General features: G+C 42.4%; 1 protein-coding gene across 1 annotated transcript in view; it reads right to left on the minus strand.

Annotated features, from left to right (window-relative positions):
- Positions 1-11,598, minus strand: part of LOC115583211 (synaptophysin-like protein 1) — a 33,832-nt gene extending 22,234 nt beyond the window's left edge. The window contains exons 1-2 of the mRNA XM_030419791.1: positions 11,362-11,598; positions 11,076-11,150 (exon numbers count right to left, since the gene is read on the minus strand). Coding sequence (XP_030275651.1) covers positions 11,076-11,150; positions 11,362-11,376 — 90 coding nt within the window. The 5' untranslated portion in view covers positions 11,377-11,598. The remainder of the gene's footprint in view (positions 1-11,075; positions 11,151-11,361) is intronic.
- Positions 11,599-11,613: the final 15 nt, after the last annotated feature.

Genomic DNA, 11,613 nt, shown 5'->3' on the forward strand with positions numbered 1-11,613 from the left:
TGTGACCATATGATATGGTCAAAAACATATTCTTTTAATATAACCAGATGGTGTTGTTGCAGTCACTGTATTGTAAACTATGTATGAACAGAGCACTACTGCACCTAGGAGTGCTAAGTGACAAAGGGCACCCCCCTCCACACACACACACCCCCCCCCCCCCCCCCTCCAGGACATCCTTCCTCCAATGAAATGCCTCTGATTAGGGCATGTGATTCTTGCTTCCGTACTTTCTCTCGAGAATAATGCCCTTTGTTTACTTACGCCCACATCTTCGCAACACACATTCCCTAATTCTCAGGATCCTTCTCAACTACATAAAAGTTGTATACAATGGGCTTAAGCACAGGGTGAGTACAACAACCGAGCTGAACAGCCTGCAGCTGCAGTAGTGTAATCACAGCAAGATAGACAGAAGAAACACAGTGAGAGAAATGGAGCTCAGTATTTAGCAAGCTTCAGGCCCACTGAGGCTTTTCAGGAATGGGTTTTATCTTTCAGGTGTCTCTGGATCTCAACAACATTTCTCAGCTTTCATCTCAGCCCTGTTTGACCCACCCAGGCTGATCTTACAGCACCCCAAATAAACCCTCCAGATAGGGCAGGGGTTCCCTGTCCAGAATCCAGTGCCCCACCCAGCCTACCAGACTGACTGATGCATTCCTCATTACCTCTGCTGATCAGGGAGTGGTACGACAGATAAGAGACAGGGACAGCCAGTCACAAGGCTATGACATGAGCAATTTAGCTTTTTATATGAGAACTTTTATTTGTATATAGCTCATGACGTGGACGTACAGTGATAGTGATCCAGAAACAGCGACAGTGGGTCATGACCACAAAAATAACTTGATCCTCACCTGACACTGTGAAAAACTGCAGTTACTGGCCTTTTTTACAGACTGTGGCATACAGACCAGTTAGACATCCAGTAATATCAATCATAAACATCTTCCAAGAGCATAGAGGAGGGACAGGGGGAAGTAAACTGTATCTCCCAGCACTAGAATACTAAGAATATCTCACCGTGGAAGAATTCTGTTTATTTCAGCCTTGAGACTGAAGACTAACAACAAAGTGCAACTATTGCTGGGAGAAACTGGAGGTAGAGTTAAAAGTTAAAAGCTTGGAACAACTATATTTGCAGCTATGAAAAAATCGGATTTGAAAGCACAGTGACCGTCATAATGGAGCAAAGATCCTTAAAGTCAAAAAGCAGAGCCAACGACCAAGTTTCCACATAGACCGCAGCAGGGCAATTCCCATTGTTTTCCTGTGGAATGGCTTGCCTCTAGGACACTCCTCTCTCACACCTCAAGTTGCATTTTTCTAGTGTTTTTTAGAAGTTGAAAGGATTTCAACTTTTCAGCTGAAGTTTTAGTTGCATTGATTTCAAGTACCGATCCAATACCAGTGTTAAATCAATAAACAGTATGCCCCACTTTTTGGGACAGACTGGGATCATTCATTTGGCCATAGAAAGATCAGGCTTGACTTAAATATTACTTTTCTAATTTGGATAAAACTAAATGGAAAAAATTAACACAATTATAAATATACTGAATTATTTAATATCAAAATAATAAACATGCACCAGCAACACAAATCAGAATAAATGAGAATTTCTTTGAAAATGTTAAGTGCAAACAGGAATTTAAAATGTCAAAAAATAGCAGCTTAAACAAAGAGATATAGAATCTTAATCACAAATAAGTTATGTAAACAAATAACTTGGAAAAACATTAAAAATAAACAGGAATCAACATCTTAGTAAACGTTTGAGGCAAATCCAATATAGAATATAGTTGTTGAAATCAGACTTCTCTGTAAGTATTTAGTGAATATAAATTAAAAAAAAAAGTTTTTATCCAATACAAAAAAAATAATAAAAGTTGAAACTAAGAAAAGTTAAATCACAATTTACTAATAGACAATTAAGTTTGTTTAAACAAAATATTCAAACAGGTAGTCATTAACTTATCAATTTCTTTTTTTCCCACAACTAGAGGCAGCAGAAGCAGACGGTCATCTATCAGTGAGAGACTTAGAAAGAGACATTTCAAATTTGCAGTTTTTGTATAGTTTGTTGTAGACAAACTGTTGGAGACAGTGCTGAACAGTGATTGATTAACGGAAGTTTTTGCTTGTAGCATTGCACTGTGAGGCTTACAACACTTGTCCAACCAGTGTACATTTAAGCTTTACTGTAGGGCTGCACCTAGCGATTACTTTTGTATCAATTAATATACTGAATATTTTTTTGATTAACTGGTTAAACTATCTTTTTTGGATCAATCTAACATTATATTTGTATTTCTCAATTAACATATCAACAAATGTACCCAAAATAACATTTTAAAACTGGTCTGGTTTACACTTATTTTATCATCAACAAACAAATATGGCATAGTGTGCATAATCCTAATATATATTACATTTGGGTGGGGACAAAAAGTAACTAGTAGTAGTAGTAGTAACTAGTAACAGTATGCTTAACCTACTGTGACAAGAGGCATGACCAGAGATCATAAGCAGAGCAGAAGGGGTCAGTAGCAGGGCATGTTATTTAGCAAGGATAAATACTACAGAGGGAACACAGAAGATATTTCTGTTTCACTTTCACTTTGGTTTGGTCTTGTGTCCCAGTTTAAAACACAGTAATGATCTGCCTCATCCTGGTTGATTGCCGTTGTTTTTAATCTGTCGATGAGGACAAACGATCATCAGTAGGATCAGCATTCCATTAGCATAACAACATAGCAGTTTAGTCTTTTGGCAAACTAATCAACAGGGGTTCCCAACACGTGATATTTAAAGACCATAGAGCAAAGGCAGGAACACACCGGCCCAAACGTTGGATGTCTGAAGCGTTTGAGGAGACTCGGACGAGGTCGAGAACAAACCTGTTCGGTGTGTTCAGCTGCGTTGGAAGTAGGGCTGCACGAAAAATCGTTAAAAAAAATCGCAATCTCGATTCACACATACACGTGATCTTATTTCTACACATAGCGATTCTAAAGCATTTTATATCTCGAGCTGAATCACAAACAAATGCTCCTATTTTCCTCCCGGATTTTTTGAAGCGCCCCCCAACGCAGGACTGCCACTGCCTCCTCCCTCAACCTGAGGTGAAGCATCTTTACAACACGTGATTCAGTGGAGGAAGCCCTCCTGCAGTTGATTGTTTGGAAGGAGTGAGTGAGAAGCCGTTTTTAGACAGGGCAGCAAGCCGCCAATCTGCCCGTCCTTTTGGCGGCTAGGCCCGCGGTTTTAGACAGAGGGCGGCAAATTGAGGGTCTGTTTTGGTCCGCCGATTTGCCGCCTCGGAGGGTACACTTATTTCCACCTCGCCTGCTAGATGAGCAACTGGACAGCCGCTAAGATCCGGGAGATGCTAGCGTCTCCTGGATCTCTAGCTGTTTGGTTGTGTTAGCTTGTTGCTGTAGCGCAAGCTAGAAATGGTCGCTACTTTCAAATTAAAAGCCCCCCCGCAAAGAACCCAGTTCTAAACTCCAATGGGGTGCAATGTAAAGCTCTTATTTTGAAGACAAATTCGTTGTCAACTGTTCACAGCCCAACTTCGGGCTTCATGTCACGTCACATATTTACGTGAGGAATATTACGCCTCTGTTTTAGAAAGCCGATCAAAGCAGCTATCACATATCACCTAGCCAAAGATACGGCCCCAATAAACACTGTACAACATGAGGGATTAGAGGATGCCCTCTCATCTTGGAGACAATTTTTATTTTTTTTTTACTTTTGTAAAAATCATTTCTCATCCAATGACAGAACTTGAACAAAACAAAAAAAAAACAAAAACATTGCTTTGGCAGAGGCAACGTACAATGTTTTTTTACTCATCAGTGCAATGAACATTTTGTGAAAAAATAGTGCCAGAGAAACGTGATCTCCATTCTAAGCAAAAAAATCGTGATTCACATTTTTTCCAGAATCGTGCAGCCCTTGTTGGAAGCTTTCGGAGCTGCGCGGACGTTGTCTGCTCCAATTCAACATGCAAAGTCTGATGAGCTCAATAGTCCACTATGTTGGACTCCCTATGTAGTGACTAGGGAGTAGGGAATGAGTGGGTGATTTCGGACACAGCCTGTTTGTTTTTCTATGCACTCCGTTCCGTCATTTCCTGTTTTCATGTAGCACCACCCGCACCCAGCGCAGAACGTACATGCTACTGTGGAGTAGGCAGCACGTCGAAGCCGTGTGTTCAATGCAACTTTTCTGCCGAACGGGTCAGACAAGAGGCAACAGGGTGGTCGAATAAAGGCAGTTGGCTGTTGGTTTGAGTCTGGGCGGTGTGTGGGGGTCCTAAACTCCCACACCGCTGCACCGCCAGATCCAATGTGAATCCAGCCTTCCAGGATGCTTCTGCTTCTAGTGCTCGAACATGGCAGTAGTACTGATTACGCGAGACACATCACATCAGCCCAACTTTAAATGTGATAAGGAGGACACGCCGGAGCTCCAGATGTCTGTGCTGTAGCTCATCACTTTTACGTTTTTTGACTGTTTCTATATGTGTTTGCACGTTTTCTTGAACATTTTAGTGATAGAAAACTAAGTTTAGTTACAGGTGTTCAAATAGACAGATCATTTTTATGTTATGCGAGTCAGGGTCGAGGTGAAGTCTGATCAAGTCAGTATTGAGTCTTTTCGGAAGATGGCGAGTGACTCTGCTGTCCTGATATTAGTCGGGAGTTTGTTCCACCACTGAGGTGCCAGAAGAGAGAAAAGTTGTGACTTCGCTGAGCAACCTTTGTTTGAGCTCAGTGATGCCGGTACCAGCCGGCCAGATGATGTAGTGGCATAGGTGCTCACACTGGGGCGTGTGGTCTGACCAGTGTTTGGAGGTAGAAGAGTGCAGTTCCATTGACGGCCTTGAAGGCCAGTTCCATCGTCTTGAATCGGTTGCGGGCTGCAACAGGAAGCCAGCGGAGGTCACGGAGGAGGGGGGTCACATGGGAGAATAGGGGTAGATTGAAAACGAGGTGCACTGTAGGGTTCTTGATCCCTCTTTTCTGATCAAGCTGCACAAGTAATTTCCATGGTTTAATTCCTACCTCAAATATTCCACGTTTTGCAAGAATGATGCTTTCCTCTGTTGTTTTTAAACTGAGCTAAACTAGTGGTGACTGTGTAGCTTCCACCTGTCTGCATAAAGCCTTGCTCGGCTTCGCTTTAAGCTGTGTCTCCAAGTCTTTTGGTTTACTTTCAATTTGGTTGTAATTTCCTTCTCTTCTTTTTTTCCAGCCATAAAAGATATAATGCAACCTCTCGTACGAATAAGCTTTGGGAGCCTCCCAAACCTCTCTATCACTGGCCTTAATATAAATATCTAACTGCTCTGAAGACACCCTTACTTAACAGTGATGGATTCAGCCACCAGTGCCTCTTTGCAGGGTCTACGTACAGTGGGGAAATTGTAATACATTTAGATGAATGGTCGCTTAATGTACTAGAGCAAATTGTACAAATCCCTGTTCTATTCAATATTGCCCTTGAAGTCAGGAAATAATCAATTCTAGAAAATGATTGATGAGTAAGTGAGAAAAATTTATTTTGGGTTAAGAATGCTCAAAGCATCAAATAAGATCAGCTCATAACATTAACACAATACAACACAATTAAGCGTGGCCTCTGATTTTTTTGAGGAGCTCAGTTGGGTATGAGATTGAAAATCAATTACAGATGTGATTAAAATCACAGTTACAGCCCCCTCCTAATATAACCAAGTCTGTTGAAAGATTTGAGACCTCGGCTAGCAATCTAGAGTACAATTGTGACTCATTTGTGGTAGGTGCATAAGCACTACAGATTCCTCATTATAAAACAGAAATACATACAACGAAGCCCTTTTCATCTACAATTACCTTTCCTATTGTGAGAGGCAGACATTTATGTACCCTAATCGCAACACCTCTACTTTTGAAGGAACAAGACAAGCAAGCTACTTGACCAACCCAACCATTTATTGGCTTCATATATTCCAAAATATTTAAGTGGGTCTCTTGATGTAGGGCACGTTGAGTGTCCTGTTTCTATAGCCATGTGGGCTTTTTATGATTTATACAGTGATTTAGAACTTTAAATTTCTGTGTTACATAAAGAGGGATCTTAGATGTGAAGTCTTCAGTTTTAAGCATTGTAAATGGGCTTTTTCAAAACACATTTACACATAATGTGCGCACCAACATTTGAGACAAAATTAGAAAAAGAAAAGAAAGGACAGTACAGTAATCTAGATTATGTAATACCAAGAAGATACTACCAAACTACCCAAGGACAGTCTGGAAAAAAATAGTTTGTCGCTCAACTCTCTTTATGGGGCATTTAGACAGAACTTGACAACAGCAGAGCTGTGCTCTGAAACCCGTTATTTCTAATGGATTGAGCTAAACCAGTGCAGGAGGTTTTTCACAAAGTTTGTGGCGATCACACTGCACTAAACCCAATCTGAAAGGCCCATTCCTCTTGTTGTGCGATAAGTGAAATGTGACTCCTACTAACTTAAGCGTCCAATTAAGTATTGATTATAAAAAGCAAAGTGACAGAGGGGGCGGTAAGCAAATCATGTTATATGTGTAGGACCACCACCATGTGACATCAGTAACACCGACTGCTGAGGCAAGCCCATTTAACCATGACTGTTGTTGCAGGTGTGCTTGTTCCTCAAGTATTCGTCTATCAGTAAAAACCTGCTGAAACCAGTTCCTGCATCAAGTTTACATTACACAATCCAATGAATGTATGCCGAGTTATCCCAGTGGTGTGTATGCAGTATGCTTATTTATACCACTGTACCTCACCAACAGGGAGATGCTCAAAGACTGCTGCGCTGCAGCAGCTAGCAGGATTTACAGTCAGTTTCCTGGAAAGTTTACCTTGTCAGCTCTACATCCAACTGCCAAAAGTGGACTATGAAAACTTATACAGCCCAACTGCTTTGTTTCAAACATTCTATTCCCAAATGTTTTGCTCCAACTGTGAATACATATGCAAACTCATAACCCAAATTTAAGAATCATCTGCAATAAAGGATGATTCTGCAGTCACTTTACTATCAGTGACATCAGCCCTTTTCACACAGAGGTGTTGCATTATCGCCGCAGTGGTGGTTCGCCAATTCTCCGCCGTTCACACAGAACCAAGCAACTCTGGCGTAAATATGAACCACTGTGTAATTCACACAGCAAGCCAGCGCTGCGGATCCTCAAGGGGCATGACGGTATATGTTGATGAGTGTGATTTTTTTCAAGCCGTTTCCACGGTGTCCACCTGTTAATCTAAACATGTACACGCTGCCTGTTTATAAATCACATGGATGCTGTTGTAATGTGTTGTGATTGAGATCCTGACCCACAAAACATCCAGGAAAGTGACAAAAGATAAGTTTTTTGCTCTAAATAACATTTTACATAATCGCCATCAGTAAACCGGACACTAGCTGTTTTTAGACAGGGCAGCAAGCCGCCAATTTGCCCGTCCTTTTGGGGGTCTGTTTTGGTCTGCCGATTTTCCGCCTCAGAGGGTACACTTATTTCCGCCTCGCCTGCTATCTAAAAACGAGGCGGCAATGTGCCGGGCCTCTGCGTGCGGTGGGCGGAGGTGTCAATGACCTGCACCGTTGTGCGACCCACAGCCGGGGAGTTTTAAAACCAAGAAACAGCTGATCACAGCAGTCAGTCCATCATTTTATCCACGGACATTAAGATGAGCAACTGGACAGCTGCTGAGATCCAGGAGATGCAGCGTCTCCTCGGTCTCTGTAGCTGTTTGGTTGTGTTAGCTTGTTGTTGTAGCAGCAAGCTAGGAACGGTCGCTACTTTCAAATTAAAAGCCCCCAACTAAGAACCCAGTTCTAAACTCCAATGGGGTGCAATGTAAAGCTCTTATTTTGAAGACAAATTTGTTGTCATTGTTCACAACCCAACTTCGAGCTTCATGTCACGTCACATGTTTACGCCTACCTCAGAGGCGGCTTTTGGAAAAGGAGGAATATTACGCCTCTGTTTTAGAAAGACAGGCCGGCACATTGCCGTCCTTACCTTGGAGCAAATGTGCCGCCTTTTCTATCTAAAAAGGGCTTCTGTCTGACTCTGTCACTTGCAGGGAGGGAGGCTGTTTTCTGGGGGAAAGTTCACTGAAGTTTTGGTCAGGACGGCTGACTGTGGTGATTTTTTTTTTTTTCAACACAAACACTTGGTGAGTTAAAGTTTTTGCCGGTGACAGACGCTGTTTTTCGGCCAGAACTGTGACGAAGAGTCGGTAGGACAGGCGGGAGGACAGACAGGAGGACAGACACTTCTCCACGTATAATTGTGGTATTTTTTTCCTCGTATAAGTTGCCAAAGACATTTACAGTTACTACGTTACTTTTGTTTGGTCATGTAATGTGACTTTGTGGGACATTTCTCTTTATTGTGTTGAGTGAATGACCTGTGTAGTTATCAGACTGTCAGACTTACGCGCCCTTGCGCCACGCAGCTGGCTTATAATAATAATAATAACAATAATAATAATATATTTAATTTGTAAAGCACTTTACATTTAGATAAATCTCAAAGTGCTACAGGAAAAGCACCAATAAAAGAAAACATTAGTAAAAGAAAAATAAGAAAAACACCTGAAAGTCAATAGCAACTTAGTGGTCATAGGCTCTGCTAAAAAGGAAAGTTTTAAGTCCTTTTTTAAAACATTCAACAGCCTGTGGTGCCCTCAGGTAGTTAGGGAGGCTGTTCCATAGACGAGGGGCGGCAGAACAGAATGCTCGGTCACCTAAGGTGCGGAACTTAGTCCTGGGGGGGGTGGAGACGGTGAGAGTTGGTCAAGCGGAGGGGTCGAGATGAGGTTTGTGTGGTTAGCAGTTCTTTAAGATAGGAGGGGGCGTTGCCATGGATGCACTGGTGAGTGAGGAGGGAGACCTTGTAATCAATCCTGGCGGAGATGGGAAGCCAATGAAGTGAATGGAGGATTGGATGCTCTTGCTGGGAGTTCAAATGAGTAGTGCATTGCAGTAATCCAGCCTGGAGGAGACAAAGGCATGGATGAGCTTTTCGGCGTCAGGAAAGGAGAGTGAGGGTCGGAGTTTGGCAATATTTCTGAGGTGATGGAAGGAGTTTTTGCAGAGACGTTTAATGTGAGCCTCAAAGGTGAGGTGAGGGTCAAATATGACACCAAGGTTAGTGACGGATGTGGAGAGGGGAATGACCTGCCCGGAAAACGTGATGCTGGTTATGGAGAATGACTGGATCTGGTGATGGGTGCCAACAAGTATGACTTCTGTTTTGGAGCTGTTTAACTGCAGGAAGTTGTGCTTCATCCACGCCTTTATCTCCTCCAGACAGGTGGTGATAGTAGATAGTGGTGATGGTGGAAGCAAAGTTGCAGAGGGGCGTGAGTCCATTTTAATGTACAGTTGTGTGTCATCTGCATAACAGTGAAAGGAGACTCCAAAGCGACTGATGATCTGGCCAAGGGGGAGCATGTAGAGTGTGAAGAGGGTGGGGCCAAGGACTGACCCTTGAGGGACCCCACAGGTGACAGTGTGTGTCCCTGATCTTGCACCTCCAATGGAGACGTACTCTGTCCTGTCGGTGAGATACGAGTGGAACCAGTCGAGAGCGGTGTCAGTGAGTCCGATGGTGTGATGTTATCCATTCACACAGGTGCGATTCGCCAATGCTGCGTCTCTGATTCTACCTCCAGAGCACCAGAGCGAAATTTCCCCCCTCACTGCATCTGAGACTTTCACACAGAGGTTGAGGCGGAGAATGGGCGCAGGATCCCCACACTTGAAGGGCAGTGTGAACCGGGCTAGTGTTGGTAGCCCGTAATACTACTTTCTATTTTGTGAGCTGTACTCACTGGAATGAGCTTAACTTTGGAATTAGCTAAACTGTTGACTCATTTACAACCTTTTTGTAAGGTGTCTCAATTGTCATTGTTCTTGCCCTCAAAAACATAAAAATGAAGAAAAAACCCTGCAAAACTAAGAAAATAATACACTTGGGTCACAATTTGGCTGATATTTTAGGTACTGAGGTATGATACCAACCCTAAGTGAGGACTGAGCAGAACAGTGAGCTGAGCTTCCCAGTAGACCTTGTTGAGTGGAACTCCTACCTGCTATATAATGTTTTATACAAACAGGACATGGCTGCTCCTCAATACAAACATCACTGCCTGCTGTAATGGGGCAGTTAGCAAAGTAGTCTGCATCAACCAGAAATATAGGGCACTATGAATATTAGGAGTCATTAACATAAGCAGGGGCATTCCTGTGCTATTTTCTTAATTTAGTACACGGTCCATTCAGATTGCTTATTTAAGAAGTCAATCACACCGACACATATGGTACTGATATTAAATTATGTTCTACTAATCAGCAGCACATACTGTATAACCAAGATGCTTTATTCTCGCCAGCTGGCCATCCTTGCAACAGCTGCATACATTTACTTCACAGCACTGACTCAGATCTCTGCTTTCAGTTAGGCCCAAGCCACTTGATCATTTGCTTCAATGTGAATGGATTTTTTTTCTGTAACAACACATGATATCAACCACACACCTGTTCTAGATGGCACTGCACAACCATCTGCAATGATGCAACAACTGTTATGTTAGTAGTTCCATTTCAATTTAGAACTCACAATTTCCAGGAATTTCCTGATAATTGTTTCAGCATATTCAAATTTACTGTGGAAAGAGTGTAAGGTTGAACAGACCTTCTAATTTAGGTTAACATTTTACGTTGTAAATCAATAGCTACATGCATGTAAGCCAAGACGAAGTTACCTGTAACCATTTCTGAGGAGTTTTTCAGCCTTGTCGCTTTAGAATATGTACAATACTAACTTGATGACAACATTCTGAGAAGCACTCGCATGATGTCTGATGGAATTAGTGGAGTGGACAAACACGAAATATTAACATCACGAGGATAAAATGAGAGGAATGCTGACCACATGTTGTGGTTGATCACATAGGAATCACTTGCAACTGATGTTATTATGTCCGTTTTGTTATTTTTTAAAGTACTTTTAGATTTCACTTACCCATTCTAGGACCCGAATAAATCCGAGAGGTTCTTTCAATGGTCCCAAGTCCAGAGAAAATCCAGACGTCAATTTCTGTTAATACCAAAAAGGTGTGTCAAAAGACAGATACGCAAACACGTACCTAGTTTGCCAGATGAAAACGCGTTCACATAAGTACCCGAACAACGATCTTTACCTGTTTGTCACCTTGCAGCTAACTGGCCCTGCCCTTGTTAGCAAACTACGGCTAACGACATGCTAATGCTAACACTTGTCAACCTGGGTATTCAGCGAACTCACCCACCTGAACAGTGTCCATCGAGACGTGCAACAACGAGAAAGCAGTCTTATTTCCCTCCTAAAGTTGTGAGTTTGGCTGTGAAATTAGTTTAAAGTTATACTCGGCTTGCATTCAAAGAGGGGAAAGCGATACACCTTCTACTGAGTGTCAGCGGGAGTCAGAAACAGCCAGCCAAGCGAGCAACTGATAAGACTTCTGTCAAACTGAAATGCTGTCACACTGACCAAAGTAAAATACACACTTCCGGTTAGTGCT

Source organism: Sparus aurata, chromosome 6 (assembly GCF_900880675.1).
Source record: "Sparus aurata chromosome 6, fSpaAur1.1, whole genome shotgun sequence".
Classification (NCBI taxonomy): Eukaryota; Metazoa; Chordata; class Actinopteri; order Spariformes; family Sparidae; genus Sparus; species Sparus aurata.